This window comes from Carcharhinus amblyrhynchos, chromosome 20 (genome assembly GCF_965287045.1).
Source record: "Carcharhinus amblyrhynchos chromosome 20, sCarAmb.v2.hapA, whole genome shotgun sequence".
Classification (NCBI taxonomy): domain Eukaryota; kingdom Metazoa; phylum Chordata; class Chondrichthyes; order Carcharhiniformes; family Carcharhinidae; genus Carcharhinus; species Carcharhinus amblyrhynchos.
Window position 1 is genome coordinate 7,956,016 of NC_137343.1, and position 17,889 is coordinate 7,973,904.

Here is a 17,889-nt window from a genome sequence, read left to right on the forward strand (position 1 = left end):
CAATATGTAGGGATATGGGGGTAGAACCTGGGTGGGATTGTGTTTGATGCAGACTCGTTGGGCTGAAGGTCCTCTTTCTGCACTGTAGGGCTCTATAAGCAGTGAGTATGGTTGCTGCAATGCAAGTGGTACCAAAGGACGAAAGATCTAACTGAGCTGATCACGTTCAATATCAGTTTCCTACTGGAAGTGCAACTGTAATAAAGTGATGTACGACGAGGAAGTAGGTTGCACAGCAAATGGTAACTTGTGTGCATTTTCAGGAAGTTGGCTGAAACTAAAATTTTATTAAATGAAACTTCTTTAGTAAAGTATTCTCTCACCTTCCACCCCAAGAGATACTAGCCAGCATTCCCCTCTAACTTTACTGTTGCTTGTTATAGTTGAACCTGAAGGAGCTAGTGAATTAAGAGTAAAAATGCCATATTTTTATAGATGGGTCAGCATGGTGACTCTGCTGGACAGTATGAATGTCACCCTTTATCTTTCTAAGAAACAGAATGAGCTCCCATGGTGGATGTAGCTTGGTTTTGTGTGTAGGGGGCTTTCTGCGGGTTGTGTGCTCCATTATCATTTGCTTATATTTATTTTGCAACACAGACAACAATCGTAATGTCCTGTCGTCAGCAGGGTTTGTTTAACCGCATTTCCAGACTCCATGGCCGCTCCCATGATTTGGATGTTCTCAACTAAGAGTGAGATTGGAAAACCCCCCCCACCCCCCAGTTTTAATTTGATTTGAACAACTGGTGCATGGGGAAATTTCAAAAACAGTGAATTTGAGAAGTGATAGCTGGTAAATTGCTGAAGTGTAGAGTTTATTTCTCAGTCAGACGTTTATATTTCCCAGCGCATTTTGAAAATGTCAGAAGACTCCAGTAAAAGGTCATTTTAACCAAAAGCAAATGGAAACCCAATAGCAAATTGTCCCAAATGCTACTGGGACAAACTTACATCAGTCAGTTCATCCAGCCTGCTCTTAAAGGGTGTATATGATAGAAACCTTAATGTTTCTGAATTTCCATTTAGCAATTTGCATATCTTGCCTTAGGATGGTTAAAGGTAGCAATTACTTCAGAGATAAATAAGTTTCCCACAATAAAGTCATTAAAGTTTTGTGTAGTGGTCCAATTATGGTCATGTACATAGTCTTGATCTGTGTTTGTGTTTTAAAACATTCTTTGTACTTCATCATCTATTCTAACAAACGCCTAAGAAGTAATTAAGATCTTAGAACTATAAACAGAGAAGCTACCTATTAAAAGCCCCTCTTACAGCAAAAATGGCATATCAAAGTAACACCAAAATATACCCAATTGTTCAGAATGGTTTGTTCCACTGGAAAAACAACAGCACTTTCCTTCTGGGTGTTTTAACAACGGATGAACGAACACTGCTCGACAATCACCAAGCAAAACTGTTCTCTTCCTTTTGGTGAACGCTTCAGCAGTCACAGGCATTCGGCCTCTGATCTTTGGATAAGCATTCTCCAAGGCGGCCTTCATGACATATGACGGCGCAGAGTCGCTGAGCAGAAACTGATAGCCAAGTTCCCCGCACATGAGGACGGCCTCAACAGGGATCTTGGGTTCGCGTCACACTATTTGTAACTCCCATGACTTGCCTGGGTTTGCAACATCTCACTCACTGTCCTGTCTGGGGGCAATACACAACTCTTTAACCTATGCTTAATGCTATCTCCACTCACATTGTCTGCACCTTGAAGACTTGATTGGCTGTAAAAACTCACATTCTAATCAGTATTCTGTAAACTGTGTGTGCCTTTATATGCCCTGTTTGTGGTCAAAACTCCCCATTCACCTGACGGAGGGGCAGAGCCCCAAAAGCTAGTGGTGTTTGCTACCAAATAAACCTGTTGGACTTTAACCTGGTGTTGTGAGACTTCTTACTGTGTTTTAAGAAAAACAGGACCTTGTGTTTTTCGTCCACAGCGCTGTCTCTTGGGCAAAATTGATTGACTGAGAAGATCCCAGCACATCTTTACTCAGCAAAGAGGGTCGGCCCAGTCAAGGGAGGGGAGATCTATGCGTGGAGCCAGAGGAAATGGGCAGGGTATTAAATGAGTACTTTGCGTCAGTATTCATCAAAGAGAAGGACTTGGTGGATGATGAGCCAGGGTGTGTAGATAGTTTGAGTCATGTTGAGATCAAAAAGGAGGAGGTATTAGGGTTCTTGAAAAACATCAAGGTAGACAAGTCCCCAGGGCCTGATGGGATATACCCCAGAATACTGACAGAGGCAAAGAAGGAAATTGCTGGGGCCTTGAGAGAAATTTTTGTATCCTCATTGGCTACAGGGGAAATCCCAGTGGATTGGATAATAGCCAATGTTGTTCCTTTGTTTAAGAAGGGTAGCAAGAGTAATCCAGGTAATTACAGGCTGGTGAGCCTCATCAGTGGTAGGGAAATTATTGGAGAGGATTCTTTGAGACAGGATTTAGTCCCACTTGGAAATGAGTGGACGTATTAGTGAGAGACAACATGTTTTGTGAAGGAGAGGTCATGTCTCGCTAACTTTATCAAGTTTTTCGAGGAAATGATATAGATGATTGATGAGGGTAGAGCAGTGGATATTATCTATATGAATTTCAGTAAGGCTTTTGACAAGGTCCCTCATGGCAGACTGGTGCAAAAGGTGAAGTCACATGGGATCAGAGGTGAGCTGGCAAGGTGGATATGAAACTGACTCAAAGAAGATAGAAGGGAGCAGTGGAAGAGTGCATTTCTGATTGGAGAGCTGTAACAAGTGGCGTTCCTCATGGATCAGTGCTGGGACCGTTGCTGTTTGTAATATATGTAAATGATTTGGAAGAAAATATAACTGGTTTGAGTATTAAGATTGCGGACGACAAAAGTTGGTGGATTTGCGGATTATGATGACCATCAGACAATACAGGATATAGATCGATTGGAGACTTGAGCAGAGAGATGGTAGATGGAGTTTAATCTGGACACGTGAGGAAATGCGTTTTGGAAGTCTAATACAGATAGGAAATACACAGTAAATGGCAGAACCCTTAAGAGTATTCCTAGGCAGAGGGATCTGGGTGTACAGATACACAGGTCACTGAAAGTGCCATGCAGGTGGAGAAAGTAGTCAAGAAGGCATACGGCATGCTTGCTTTCATCGGTCGGGGCATTGAGTTTAAAAATTGGCAATGCGTAGCAGCTTTGAAGAACCTTAATTAAGCTGCACTTGGAATATAGTGTTCAATTCTGGTCACCACACTACCAGAAGGATGTGGAGGCTTTGGAAAGGGTGCAGAAAAGATTTACCAAGATGTTGCCTGGTATGGAGGGCATTAGCTATGAGGAAATGTTGGAGAAACTTGGTTTATTCTCACTGGAACGACAAAGATTGAGGGGTGACCTGATAGAAGTCTACAAGATCATGAAGGGTATGGACAGAGTGGATAGTCAGAAACTTTTTCTCAGGGTGGAAGAATCAATTACTAGGGGGCACACATTTAAAGTGCGAGGAGCAAGGTTTAAAAAAGGTGTACGAGGCAGACATTTTATGCAGAGAGTATTGGGTGCCTGGAACTCATTACTGGGGAAGGCAGTGGGAGCAGATATGTGAGTGACTTTTAAGTGGCGTCTTGACAAATACATGAAAAGGATAGGAATAGAGGGATATGGTCTCTGAAAAGGTGGGGGGGATTTTAGTTCTGTCAGGTATCATGGTCAGTGCAGGCTTGGAGGGTTGAATGGCCTGTTCCTATGCTGTAACTTTCTTTGTTCGAAGATCTTGACTGTTGGCAAAGTCAATGTGATAGAAGCAGAAATAAAATTAAAAACAGCAAATTGAAACTTTTCTGTTAAAGCTGTTAAATATTCAAACACAATAATTTGAAAAATTTTTAAGTTTATTGATTCGTGTCACAAGTAGGCTTGCATTAACGTTGCATTGAAGTTAGTGTGAAAATCTTCTCCTGGTTGCCACACTCCAGCACCTTTTTGAGTACGCAAAGAATTTAGCATGGCCAATGCACCCAATCTGCACATCTTTCAGACTGTGGGAGGAAACTGGAGCACCCGGAGGAAACCCACGCAGGCACAGAGAGAATGTACAGACTGCACAGTGACCCAAGCTGGGAATCGAACCCAGGTCCCTGGCGCTGAGAGGCATGACTGTGCCACCCTATCAGTACAATAGATGGCTAACAGCTTTCTTGGTATTTATGGGCATGTGCCTCTGCAACATCAGGCAAGGAAAGATGCACCATTAAACACGCAAATCAAAAAAATTTGTTGTTAACTTGACGAAAATGGTCCCTCAATGTCTAACTGACTGTTAAAATGCATCAAATGGCAAGATGTTCCAGTACTTAATTGAAGATGCGAAATAAACGTTTACAAAGCCCTGAAGTAATTTCAAGCCTTTAATGAAAATATTAAAAGACTCTGAACAATTTAATGATTCAATGTAACCCTGTTTTTTTTTCTATTTGATTAATCACTTGTTTTGCGAACATGAAGCTTCAATGACTCAGGAAAAGTTTTGGTGAAAGAAGCTGAAAGTATTTAAGTGTTTTGAGAGCATCAATCCTGGGGGAATATAATCATTATAATAAAACAGCAAATATTTTGTATCACTCATTGTAACATCTGATACTGAAAATATGTATTACAGCGCCATCAACAAGATTATTGGGTATCGCAGGAATTGTATAGGATCAGATTTTTCTCTCAAAATAAAGCTAATAAGACTAATTGCACTCATTGTTATTGTGTCATTAGAACAACATTAGGCGATGAGCAGATGCAAGGTGAAACTATGATATCGTTAGGCGGCTATCCAAATTATACCTCTCTTTAATAAAAACAGAGTACTGGAGAAACTTGGCCAGTCTGGCAGCATCTATGGAGAGACAGACAGAGTTAACATTTTGTATCTAATATGACTTCAGAACTGAAGTTAGATTCCGTCATTGGCCCTAGACAATTGAAATCTGTTTCAGGTCCTCCAAGATGGCATTCTACTCTTAACCATGTCCTCTGTGAGCAGCCCATCTTTTCTTCTGGGGGCAGGCTATTGAACATCCAGGAGGCACAGCACGTACGTATCCTGCCAGCATCAGGTACCTTTCATTGTTCACAGGTGCTTTTGACCAGTCCTCTGCAGCACTTGTTTGCTACCGTCTCTTCATGTGCTGTCCAGGATCATACATAGATAGCACCAACGTTTTACAGTATGACACCTTTGCTGTTCTCTTCCATATGTCTCTGTGGATTGTGGTTTGTATTACTATGGACAAATAGAATCACAGCTTCATGGCTATGTTATTGACGTTGGATGTCCACATCTTGTGGAGCTGCTGGAAGACTGCTCTGGTGATTTTGGCCGTTTATCTCTACATCACTGTCCCTGGAAATATTGCTCCCTTGAGAGAGGAAGCAGTAGATGTCCCTGATATTTTGTTGCCTGTTGTTCAGTGTCATTTTCTTCTTGCTGTTAATACATAGATCAGCCTTGGTGTTGCTACTCCCAAGAATTTTTGCTATGTCTTGGAGCACGCAAGATTTTTCAGCCAGCAAGGCAATATCATCTAGAAAAACCAAGATCATTAACTAACTGCATTGGCACAGATGTTGAAGTCTACGCCCATCATCACCTTCCTCATGATGAAATCAATAACCAAGATGATAAGGAATGGAGAGAGTATGAACCTTGTCATACACCTGTGATGATGTTGAAAGTAAGAAGTCTCTCAACACCAGGTTAAAGTCCAGCAGGTTTATTTGACAACACAAGCTTTTGGAACACTGCCTCATCATCAGGTGAGTGGGCGTTGTGTTCACAGACAGGGCACATATAGAGACAAATTCAATTTGCAACATAATGGTTGGAATATGATGTTAGTGCCATTGATACCTATGGTCTTAATGTTACAGTGAGCTGCAGAATAAGGCTTTGATAATATGACTGCTGCAAGGGGCTGTACTGTCTTGCAATGTATCAGTGACTGCTGATAGACGCTGTCAAAAGTCTTCTGGAAATCGAGGAAGTTGAGAGCAATTGGCTTCTGGTAATCCAGAGTCTGCTGTATGATCTTGAGCATAAGGATCTTCACACTGCATGATCTACTACCCTGGAAACCAGCCTGTTCTTCCTGAGGAGTATTTTTTAATTTGATTTTTTATCGGAAGTACAAAAGTCTGAGGTCACGTAGCAACTGACTCAAGAACAGCTTCCCTGCAGCCATCAGACTTTTGAATGGATCTACCTCACACTAAGCTGATCTTTCTCTACACCCTAGCTATGACTGTAACACTACATTCCACACTTTCCTTTTTTATGAACAGTATGCTTTGTCTGTATAGCATGCAAGAAGCAATACTTTTCACTGTATACTAATACACGTGACAATAAATCAAATTAAAAAGGGTATTGTCTATTGTGATGGTACTGTGCCTTTAAGAAATCTATTTTTAATCATGTTCTCTGCTGTTGGTGAACAAGCTCTGTTTTTTCCATTGTGGCACTGCCTGCCTGATTACATGCCTTGTTATTGCAGTTTAAATGGGGTCTTGTTTATTTTTACTCTGGGTCGAATGCACTTTCTAGGAGTTTTTACAAAGTTTTGAATTGTTAAGAGGAAGAATGATTGACAGGTCAGCTGGCATGTTTGCTTTTCCTTTCAGTTTGGTTCAGAGTCAGAAGCCATTCTGGTTTTCAAGCAGCGGGTGGGTTTTGTCTGTTCCTCTCCTTGGTATTTTAGATTCTGCTTCCAGCAGCTGGAAGCAGGCCATCTTGCCTTCCTGGAGTGAAAGTTCTGCTGTTGGCAGTTTGCTTGCTAGTGACTAGAGGCAAGGATTGCTTCTGTCTCTGGCAGTGGTTCGATGGCTGAAAGCCAGAGATGTGGATATGCCGGCGTTGGACTGGGGTAAACACAGTAAAAAGTCTGACAACACCAGGTTTAAGTCCAACCGATTTATTTGATAGTACACTCACTAGCTTTCGAGGTTAGTCCCTTTGTCAGGTGAATGCCATTCGGTTGGACTTAAACCTGGTGTTGTCAGACTTTTTACTGTGAAAGCCAGAGGCCAGCAGTGGCATTACCTCTACCTTGAGTTCTGCTGGAAGTTACAAGGCTGGGAAGTCAGAGGTTCAATTCTTCAACCAAAATCATATGAGTATTCTTACTTCCTGTGTTAATTCCAAAAATGGTGTTTGCTTTTGGGATTTGTTCTGTTTGAACAGTATTTTAGCTAATAAAACTTGTACAATATCATGATTCAACTAACCCACTAAGAAGTTTTTATTAAGCAAAGTTTATTTAAGTATACAGTTAACATGTATAGAAAGAAAATTAGTGATAACTTCACTAATTACGAACAAAAGAAACATGATATTGTATAACCCTTAATAAATATAGGAAATGTCCCAATCAAACCAATCCCATAAACACAACCCTTTCCACAGGTTTATCGTAGCAAAGACTAATGCTCTTGTGATAACTGAGACTTAGCCCTTTGGTGGAATGCTGAAGTTCGCTTGATGCAGCATTCAAGCTTGGTGTCAGAACAGCTTCTCAAAACAGCAGGGACAGAGACTCCAGTGAAGCCAATCACGAACAGCAGATTTTCTACTCCAGGAAGGCAAGAAGTCTTGCTTCCAGCTAACAGCAAAATTTCCAAAACTAGGGAGTGAGAGACTGCTTCCAATCTGATAGTCACTTCCTTCTAAATTAAAACAGCAGTTCAAAACTGAAAATGTTAACCAGTATTCCCCTAACAATATAGGGTCATAACACAAATTCCAGGAAGTACTTGAGGCACAGAGTAAAAATTAAACCCCATTTAAGCCATTGAAGCAGCAATAAAAGGACTTTTCCAGGCAACCCAACAGCAATGAAATAAACTGAAGCTTTGATAGTTGCAGAGAACATGATTTTTTAAAAAAAATTTAAAGGCACACTAACATCAGATGCAATTTGCAGCAAAGAAACTGGAGTATAAGGAGACACACAGTTTCTAGTTACCTCTGACAGATTCAAAGTACTATTGAGGTCATGCAGCAGTGGGAGATCTTCAGAAGAAGAGATAAAGGAGATTGCAACGGAGGAGCAAATAAAGAACGATGATCATTGACCCAAAGTGATTCATGAAAGAAAGCTGGTGAAGATCAAGAGGGACCAAGAAACGAACATGGAGAAAAGATGAGTACAGAAAACTGGAGACAAATGAGGATGGATAGAGTTAAACGGCAAGAAGGCTCAAGAAGCAGCAATTTGCAATGATTCCCAAGATGCTGAACAGGATTATACAATAGCTGACCAGTGTAAGAAGCAACATCAATGTACCAATCAATGGAATATTTTTAACTCGTCATTTACAGGTTTTGAAGTAGTTGTGATTGCAAGGTGGAAGTGGACAAAGTTCATTGTAGATGCTTAGAGCCAGTAATTACAATCATACTCTTAAGAACATGATAATTGTTAATGACTGCCAATCTTTCCAGAATGAAAAATGGATTATTATAACTGCAATGCGTCATTCCTTGAGGTTTTGAAATTTTCTAGGTGATTTTAACAAAATCCAGTTCTTTTAAACTTTTCCTTTCTCTCTTCTGTTCTATTTGAATCCAGTCACCCTTTTCCTTCTGACATCTGATTTAACATTAAATTATCTTTCTCTCCATCCTTCGTGTTTGTTGGCTTCTCCTTAAATCTCATTAGTTGTGGATTTACCCTGATCACTCTGGTTGCTTCCTTCCCTGCCGTTACCTGTTCTCATTTTCACCAACTCGGTGGGCTGACGGGTGTATGGAATGTTTATCTAATGTTAAATACCATTAGATGTCCTGCTACACTACAACCACATCTGGCCTACTAATTTTCAATGAAAGTTAAGCGCCAAGTACCACGTTTAACAAATAATGTTATTCGTGTCTAGTTTGTTCATCAATAGACGCATGGATAGATTAGACTTTTTTTTGGTTGTCTTGGAAGCAGCTTTAGCTGTATTTAGTCATGTCAGAAAATCCCTGACCCAGTTCATCCACACAACTAGCATGAAGACAGAGAAAATAGAAGCAGGAGTAGGCCCTTTGACCCTGCGCCGCCATTCATTTCGATCATCAAATCCAATACCCTAATCCTGCCTTCCCCCCGTAATCCCTTGATTTCTGTAGCCTCAAGAGCTGAAGGAATGCCACTCTTAAGTGGAACTTTTAACTGAACTTTTAATCTGCTCTTATATTGATTTTCAACCTTCGGTTCCTATAGCTTGACTTACTGCAGCCAATGGCTCAGTGAATCTGAAACTGCCAGATTTCATTAGACAGTCTGGTGGAAAGGCCATTCCTAATTCTGCCAGGTTAAAGCACCAACTGACAGCAGCACGATCCAAGCCTTTCCAATTGTCGTGTTGGTAATCCTTGTATTTACACATGTCCGTCGCAATGTGGTGCCATTCATTGTTACCCAACAAGTTTTTTTTTGTTCTTGCTATTTCCGTTTTACAACACTAGATAGCAGCAGATGTCCACCTTTCAGAGTCGATGTGAGATATATATCTTCTTTCTGTATCAGGGCCAATACAAAGGTCAATTATTCTAATATCCACTCGGGAACTAAACCACCACAAAAATATAGTACTTGTGTTGTACAAAGAAATGCATTCTGATTCCCAGTGCTGCAATTGTAGTTCTAACTGACAGGGTGAAATTAATCATTTTGAGGGCTATAAATGAGCAACGATCTCGCTATTTGGAGGAAAGATCTTATTTCCAACACGAGTTTTTGCCTGGTTGCTGTTGATACAGGTTTAAACTGCCTATGGGAGGTATATTGCTGTTGACATTGTCACATTCCTGCATTAACAGAATAAGTCATGAGGGGTTATGGTAGCTTTTCTGTATTTAATCAGCAAATATGATCGTCTTTTTGCAGTTTATACAACATATGTTGTGACCTAATCACTTAATGAGATGTCTAAATTTTTGGAATGCTGCAGGGCACTTCTTATATGTATAAATACTTTTATTGTTATCCCAAGATGTATTTTGTTTTGCCAGATCATAAATTCTTTAGGATCTGCAAAAGTGAATGGAAAAGTACAGAGTGCTGTTACTGGAATTCTAAAACAGCAATGTCCCTAGCTTAGGACTGTCTTAGCTCTGTATTTATATTTTTGCACCTTTTTCCTTTTTTTGGAAAACTGAGGGATCATCCTGAAAGGATGAAGCAAAGGGGCCTCCTATCAAAATGGGTAAACATTGAAAATATGTCACACTGCTTGTTGCAAAAGGCTGCAGTTCAATTATTGGTGTGAACATGGTAAGGCCAGAGTTGCACTGTGGACTGTGGCTTACCCCTCTGTATAGGCTCTGCATCTGCTAAATCTCTCAGGGGTGCTGATGACTGACTACATTTATTAAGGGGCCCAGTGGTGACAGTCTCGACTTTGAATGCTTTTCGGACAGTTTCTTAGAACAGCAAATTCTAGAGCCAATGAGAGAGCAGGCTATACTAGACCTGGTATTTTCCATTGGTGGAGGGAGTGAATGTTGAAAGTTGTGAGTGGGGTGCTAATTAACTAGGTTACTTGTCTTAGGTAGTGGTGAGTTTCTTAAGTATTAGAGCTGCAGGCATCCAGGCAAGTGGATGGTATTGTGCCTTATGGCGTACAGATTTTTTGGAAGCCAGGAGTTGAGTGACTCAAAGCAAAATTTCCAGTTTCTGACTTGCTGTTCTATCCACGGTATTTATATCATTGGTCCAGCCAGTTTCTTGTCAATGGTAACCTCCAGGATGTTGATAGTGGATGATTCAGTGATGGTATTCCCATTGAATGTCAAGAGGAGCTGGTTGGAATCTCTGTTGTCGGGGATGGTCATTGCCTGGTACTCGTGTGGCGTGAATGTTACTTTCTGTTTTTTCTGCCCAAGTCTGAATGTTGTCCAAGTCTTGCTGCATAAGGGTAGGGTTCTTCATTGTCTGAAGAATTGCGAATCGTACTGAATGTTGTGAAATAATATGTGAACATTCCCACTTCAGTCTTATGATGGAGTTTGATAATTGAAGCAAATGAAGATGGTTGGGCCTAGGACTCCACCCTGCAGGATACTACCCTGAGGAACACCTGCAGTGATGTCCAAGAATTGAGAAAAATGACTTCCAACAATTTCCCTTGAAATCCAACTATCACAAACCTCTTTCTTTGTGCTAGGTGTGAGCCCAACCAGTAAAGCGTTTTCTCCATAATTTCCATGAATCTGACTCCTTGATGCCACACTCAGGCAAATGCACTCTTGATGTCATTAGCAGTTACTTTGACTTCACCTCTGGAGCTCAGCTCTTTTGTCCATACTTGAACTAAGGCTCTGATGAGGTAAGGAGTTGTCCCTGGAGGAACCCAAACTAAATGTCAGTGAGCAGGTTATAGCTGAGTACACACAGCGTGAACTAATTATTGATGACTCCTTCCATCATTTTACTGATGATCATGAGTAGAATGATGTGGCAGTAATTGGCTGAGTTAGGTTTGTCTGCTTTTTGTGTACAGACGTACTTGGGCAATTTTCCAGCTAGATGCTGGTGTTGTAGTTGTAATGGGACAGCTTTGCTGGGGGCATGACTAGTTCTGGAGCACGTGTTCAGTACTGTAGTCGCTGCAGTGTTATCAGGGCCCATAGCCTTTGCTATATCCAGTGTTTTGCGCTATCATGCGGAGCAAATCGAATTGACTGAAGACTAGCATCTGTGATTCTGGGGATCTCAGGAGGAGGCTGATGGATTGACCATCTGACACTTATGGCTGAAGATGGTTAAAATGCTTCAGCCTTATCTTTTGCAGCGATGTGCTGAATTTTCCCAGTATTGAGGAAGGGGATATGTGTGGAGTCTCCTTCTCCAATTAGTTGTTTAATTGTTCACCACAATTCAAGTAGCTGGACTGCAGTGCTTAGATCTGACCCGTCGGTTATGGGATCGCTTAGATTGTTGTCACATGCTGTTTCTGATGTTTGGCATGCAAGTGATCCTATGTTGTGGCTTCAACAGATTGACTCCATATTTAGGTGTGCCTATTATTGCTCCTGACACGCTCTCCCACACTTTACATTGAACCAGAGTTGATTCCTTGGCTTGAGGGCAATGGTGGTCTGGGGGAATATGCAAGGCCATGAGGTCAGATTGTGGTGTGTAAAATTCTGCTGCTAATGGTCCACAGCACCTCATGGATGCCCAGTTTTGCATTGCTAGATCTGTTTGAAATATATCCCATTTAGCACAGTGATAGTGCCACATAGTATGATGGCGGGTATCCTTGATGTGAAGCCAGGACTTGGTCACTGCAGCGACTGTGTGATGGTCACTGCGTCTGTGAGAGGTAGATTAATGTGGATGAGGTCAAGTAGGTTTTTCCCTCTTGTCGGTTCTCTCACCACCTACCACAGACCCAGCCCTTTTAGGACTTGGCCAGCTCAGTCAGTAATTGTGATGCTGAGCCATTCTTGGTGAAGGACATTGAAGTCCCTACATGGAGTACATTGGGTGTTCTTGCTCTTCCATGTGTAAAATTGCTCATCAGCTGAGGAGCCAAATGGTAACCAGCCAGAGGATTCCTTATCTGTGTTCGACCTCATGCCATGAGACTTCATGGGATCCAGAGTAGGTGCTGAGGACTCATGGCAGCTCCCTCCTGACAAAACACCAGCGTAGTGCCACCTCAGCGATGGTGATGGGTGTGTTCAGCACGTTGTAAGATTTCATTCTGAGAGAATGACTATTGAGTATGACAGGCTGTTGCTTGAACAAGTTTTTGGACAGCTCTCCTAATTTTGGCACAAGTCTCATATTTTAGTAAGGAGGACTTCTCAGGGTCATCAGGACTGGGTGTCACATTCCCATTTCCATTGCCTTGGTTGATGTCAAGTGATCCATCTGGTTCCATTCTTATCAGACTTGGTAGCGGTTTGATACTGAGTGACTAGGGCATTTAAGAGTCAATCACTTTGCTGAGAGTCTGGAGTCACATGTCAGCCAGGTAAGGACAGCAGATTCCCTTCCTTAAAGAACATTAGTTAACTAGATAGGTTTTTATGATGATCAACAATGGTTTCATGGTCATTATTACCGAGACTAGCTTTCAATTCCAGATCTATTAATTTAATTTAACTTCCACCAACTGCCGTGGTAGAATTTGAACATTTGTCCCTCGAGCATTAACCTGAGCCTTTGGATTGCTAGTCCAGTGACATTACCACCATGCTATTGTCTCCGCATTACGCCCTCAATGAATTAATAAAATTGCAGTCGAGATTGAGGGCCTGATTATGATGAATGCAGTTGAGTGCTGTGTAATTAGTAAAGTAAATATACTGCCTAGAAGATCAGTGTATCTGCACGCGACAGATCTTCTTTCAGATAAACCAGCTGGTAACTGTGCTAATAGCAACATTGCTATCCATTAACAGGGAATTGGAAGCTTCAGTTGCTTAAGCACATGTGACCTGTAATATTTTGGGTAGCAGCTCAAGGCAAATTCTTATTGTACACAGCTCAACGTGGATTTAATACCAATGATGTAGCCCCTGGGGCAGAAATGGTAAATGTTGGCACTCAGTTTCAATATGTATTGTATTTTTCGTTGACTTGTATTAATTCCTTAAGGGTTTAGTCTTGTCATTAGAATTATCCATTCCACCAGCACGTCATTCTTCATGTGTCTTGAAGCTTAGTTTTGTGCGGGCCACACACATAGCAAAAGGTTCCCCCCTCACCCCCACAGCATTTACTTTCAGAGGCCTTTTGCAGTTTGTATTGTAATCTCGAAGACAAAATGAATGTGCGTACATTTCTTTCTCTGCAGAAAGTTATGAATAACACTTTAGTGCTTACTTCACTGAACTGCAGGCTTGAATCTGTGTCCTGCTGCTTCTGGATTCAGAAGAACATTGGTTTCAGACTTATAACCAATATGTACACGTCCTTCCACAGGAATAAAGATTTTGTTGTTTGAAGACTTTGTTTGGAAAGACTTCGAATTGCATTCCCGCTTTTCTTTTGTTGCTGGAAAAAGTTTCCCATTTCTACCCTGTCCAACTTTTGCTTGTTGGAATATGAGTTTCATCAAAAGAAGGAGGGATGACTCTTAGCTCAAACTAATCCAGAATTAGTAATGTTGGTGGATAGTGGAGCACACCCTTACTCTCAATGTTCCTCTGAATATAGATTTTCCCATCCTGTTGGAGCCACATTGATGCTGTACTGAGATCTTGGTTCCTGATTTCATTATGGTCCCAGGCCAGACCAGCTGATCAGAGCATCCCAGCTACCCTCCCTGAAACTCACTTGGTTTGATTGCACTTTGCGGAAGGTTTGGCGAAACTTTGAGTAATAGACTGGTCTGAAATCTGTCTTCAGTATTGGCCAGATGGACACTAATTTAGGCTACAAAAAGGCATCAAATGTCCAGGAAGTCAGTCAAATTGTGTATCTTGGATCCACTTGTTGTAACAAACATTTTTGACTTTTTCTCCTATTCACTGTTGTTGCCTGCTGCAGAAGTACTGACATTGTGACCTGCTGTGGTGAGGTAGGCCACCTGTCTCTCTTGCTATTAGCTTGCCTTATTTTCTGTAGGATGATTTTCCTGCTGAATCATGCCTGACATGGATTTTTTTTGGACCAACTTATCATTGTCCTTTGGGAGCAACTGCAAATATTTGAAGCAGCTTGATGGTTAGCAAGCCATAAATTTAACAACAAATTTATACCTTGTTTGAGTCTCTGTCACTGAACATATTCAGTGCCTCAGCTTCCACTGCTCTCTGGGGAAGAGGACTCCACTAGTTAACGACCCTAAAAAAAAAATTCTCTTTACTTCCATCGTAAATAGGAAACCCCTAATTTTTAAACCATTTCCTGGTCTAGGGTACCCCATGAGGGAGAAGCATCCTCTCAGCATGCACCTATATGTTTCAATAAGATCACTTCACATTCATCTAAACTCTAGTGGGTACAGAAGCAAACCTGTCTTCATAAGACTGCTTCATCATTACAGTGAACCTTCTCTGAACTGCTTTGAATGTAATTATATTCATTCACAGGTAAGGAAGCCAAAACTGTACACAGTACTCCAGCAGTGGGCTAACCAATGCCCAGTATAACTGTAGCAAAACTTCCTACTTTTCTACTCAATTCCTCTTGGAATAAATGCCAAGATTCCATTTGACTTCCTGGTCATTTGCTGTATTTGCATAGCAATTGTTTGTGATTCATTCACCAGGATGCCCAGGTCTCTCTGCACCACAGTTACGCAATCTGTCTCAAATAAAATAATGTATTGCTTTTCTATTCTTCCTGCCAAAGTGAACAAGTTCACATTAGCCCACATTACACTCTCCCAAATTTTTGTTCACACACTGAACCTGTCTAAATCTCTCCGTCGACGTTCTCTCCTTTTGGGATCTTGCTTTCTTATCTATGTTTATGTCATCAGGTTTAGTTGCTGTGGTAGCCCCTTTAAAGGGGATGTTCCCTGAGGGTCACATGAAACAGCCAGACCCTATGGGGTGTCATGGCAGGAAGCTGAACCCGTTGGTTGCAAGGACGCATATCCTCAGTTGGAGCCAGGGAGAAGGGTTGTGCAATTATATAGTTAATTCTGCCTGACTCTTTTATTGTAAATACCTCTATCATTGGCAGTAAATCCTTTGTTACTCTAAGCCACATCAAGTCGCTCTCGATTTATTACAGCAGCTATATGTTCAGCCTCTTCGTCCAAGTCATTGATATGGATTGTGAAGAGTTGATGCCCCAGCACTGATCCCCTGTGGCGGTCTACTAGTAATGGCTTGCCAACCCAATATCTCTATTGTCTTTGCTCTCTGCTTCCCATCAGCCAACCAATTCTCTATCCAGATGGGGATGTGGGGAGTAGTACAGCTAAAGATGTGGGCCAAAGTGTCCTGCCTGATTTGTAGAGGTGTAGCCATTAAGCTGAACCTTGGTGATACACAAGATGATTAAAAACTTGGATTTGAGTTTTATTCGGGGAGGGATGGGATGAAGCTAAGCACTGTGGCAGAGGTGACAAAATGTGCTTGTGGTGATCGATCACAGGCGCATGCGGGTGACAAAGGTGAACTTGGGCATTGTGTGATACGAGGAAGATCCCTTTTCTTTTGGTGGGGGGAGATGACCCTGATGTGTGGGGAGTAAAGGATATGGGCAGGATTGTGATGGTCAGGCTTGGAAGCAAGCACCTTCATCACTTGCAATGCCAACATTTATGGGAACATATCTGAACATTTACCAACTACATGAAATAAAAGAACCAAAAATATTGCAGCTCAAAGGAGCAAGGCCCCACAGATGGTCCAGCCACCATGATGTGGGGTCAGGCTTGATGGCCTGTCAATTTTTTACGGTGTTATGGATAAATCTTTGTCAGAATGGAGAAAGATAGTTTAGATTCTATTGAGGTTGGATGAAGATTTAACGCTTCCAAGTCTTAAATGTTGGCAATGGTGACAGCAAAAATGGCAGCGAAGAAAGTGTGAATATGAAGTACAATCAGTGAACGTATTGCAGCTGATTGAAGAGAAGGTTCACTCCCACATTCTCAGAGGAGCTAGGACAATAAATGTATTTTTTTCAGTATGCCTTCACCCTGAGGAAAAAACATATTGGATATCATTCGCATACATTATTATAGAATATTGCAGTGTTGAATGAGGCCATTCAATCCATCACATCTGTGCCAGCACTTTGAAAGAGCTATCCGCACACACACCCCATGATCCATAAAATGTTTTGCCTTCAAGTATTTATCCAATTCTCTTTTGAAACTTAAGTTTGAACCTGCTTTCACCGCCCTTTCAGGTAATACATTCCAGGTAAAAATAAATCTTCAGTGTGCCTCTGAATTTATTCGTATCGTTTGGCTATTAACCAATTAGCTGAAATTCCTTTTTATTTGACATCTGTCAAATATTTGGAGAAAATTAAACTCAGTGTTTTTCTTTTGTATTATCTATAAGTACATGTTAAAGAATAATGTTTAATGCCTAGATCATAACAGAAAGCGAGTGGATCACCAGGTTAACGTTGTTAAATTCTTCACTTTGATTTTTTTCTTTTTTTTATAGGTTGATTATTGGTGCAAGCTGTATCCTTATTTTGAAAACCCTTAAAAGGTTAATAATAAAGCTTTATAGTGCCTCAATTTTATCTTCTTTTGAGAAGCTTTTGAAGGTGCTAAACTTAATTTTGTGCTGATGAGCCGTGTTTAACGTCAGTCACTGCTTCTGATAAAAAACATTATTTTTAATTCCACGCATGGTGTAGTAATATTTGGATCCTTAACTTGGCACTTCATTAGATGTGGCCTTGGAGTGCGCTGGATTTTTAACTGGTGTTGGTTTGGATACATCACTCATGGTGCGAAGCATTCCTCTCCGTGGCTTTGATCAGGTAAAGCCTGGGTATATTTCTATAATTTAATTATTGAATAGTTTTGTTTTTCAATATTTGAATTATGTCTTTTAGTCTGAATTCATACTGGATAAACAAAATGCAATACAGATGCAGCAGTGATGTAACAATATTCCTGAGAACCTGTTTACCTAATTTATTTTCATGTATTAATTTGTCTGAGGAATAGTTTAATATAATTTTAATTTATTTAATGCTGTTAGTGTAGAAAGAGTTCTAAAGTACTTTAAAAAGAGACAGCCAAGGAAAAGCATCTAGGGGAAGTGACAACAAGCTTGGTCAAAGAGGAGAGTCCAAGAGTGTGGTGTGAGGCGATGTCAGGTGGCATCGTGGCCGCTACTGGTCAGGCACAGGGTGGAAACGTGCAAAAGGCCGCACCTGTAGAGTACAGAGGGTGGAGAGTGATACTTCGGAGGAGGTTG

At 41.1% G+C, this 17,889-nt stretch overlaps 1 protein-coding gene across 2 annotated transcripts in view; it reads left to right on the forward strand.

The window, feature by feature from the left end:
• The window catches only part of txnrd2.2 (thioredoxin reductase 2, tandem duplicate 2), a 95,346-nt gene that overhangs the window by 28,866 nt on the left and 48,591 nt on the right, over window positions 1-17,889 (forward strand). For both annotated transcript variants that reach the window (XM_080208053.1, XM_080208054.1), the window contains exons 9-10: window positions 17,122-17,141; window positions 17,355-17,446. In XM_080208053.1, the coding sequence (XP_080064179.1) occupies window positions 17,122-17,141; window positions 17,355-17,446 (112 nt within the window). The remainder of the gene's footprint in view (window positions 1-17,121; window positions 17,142-17,354; window positions 17,447-17,889) is intronic.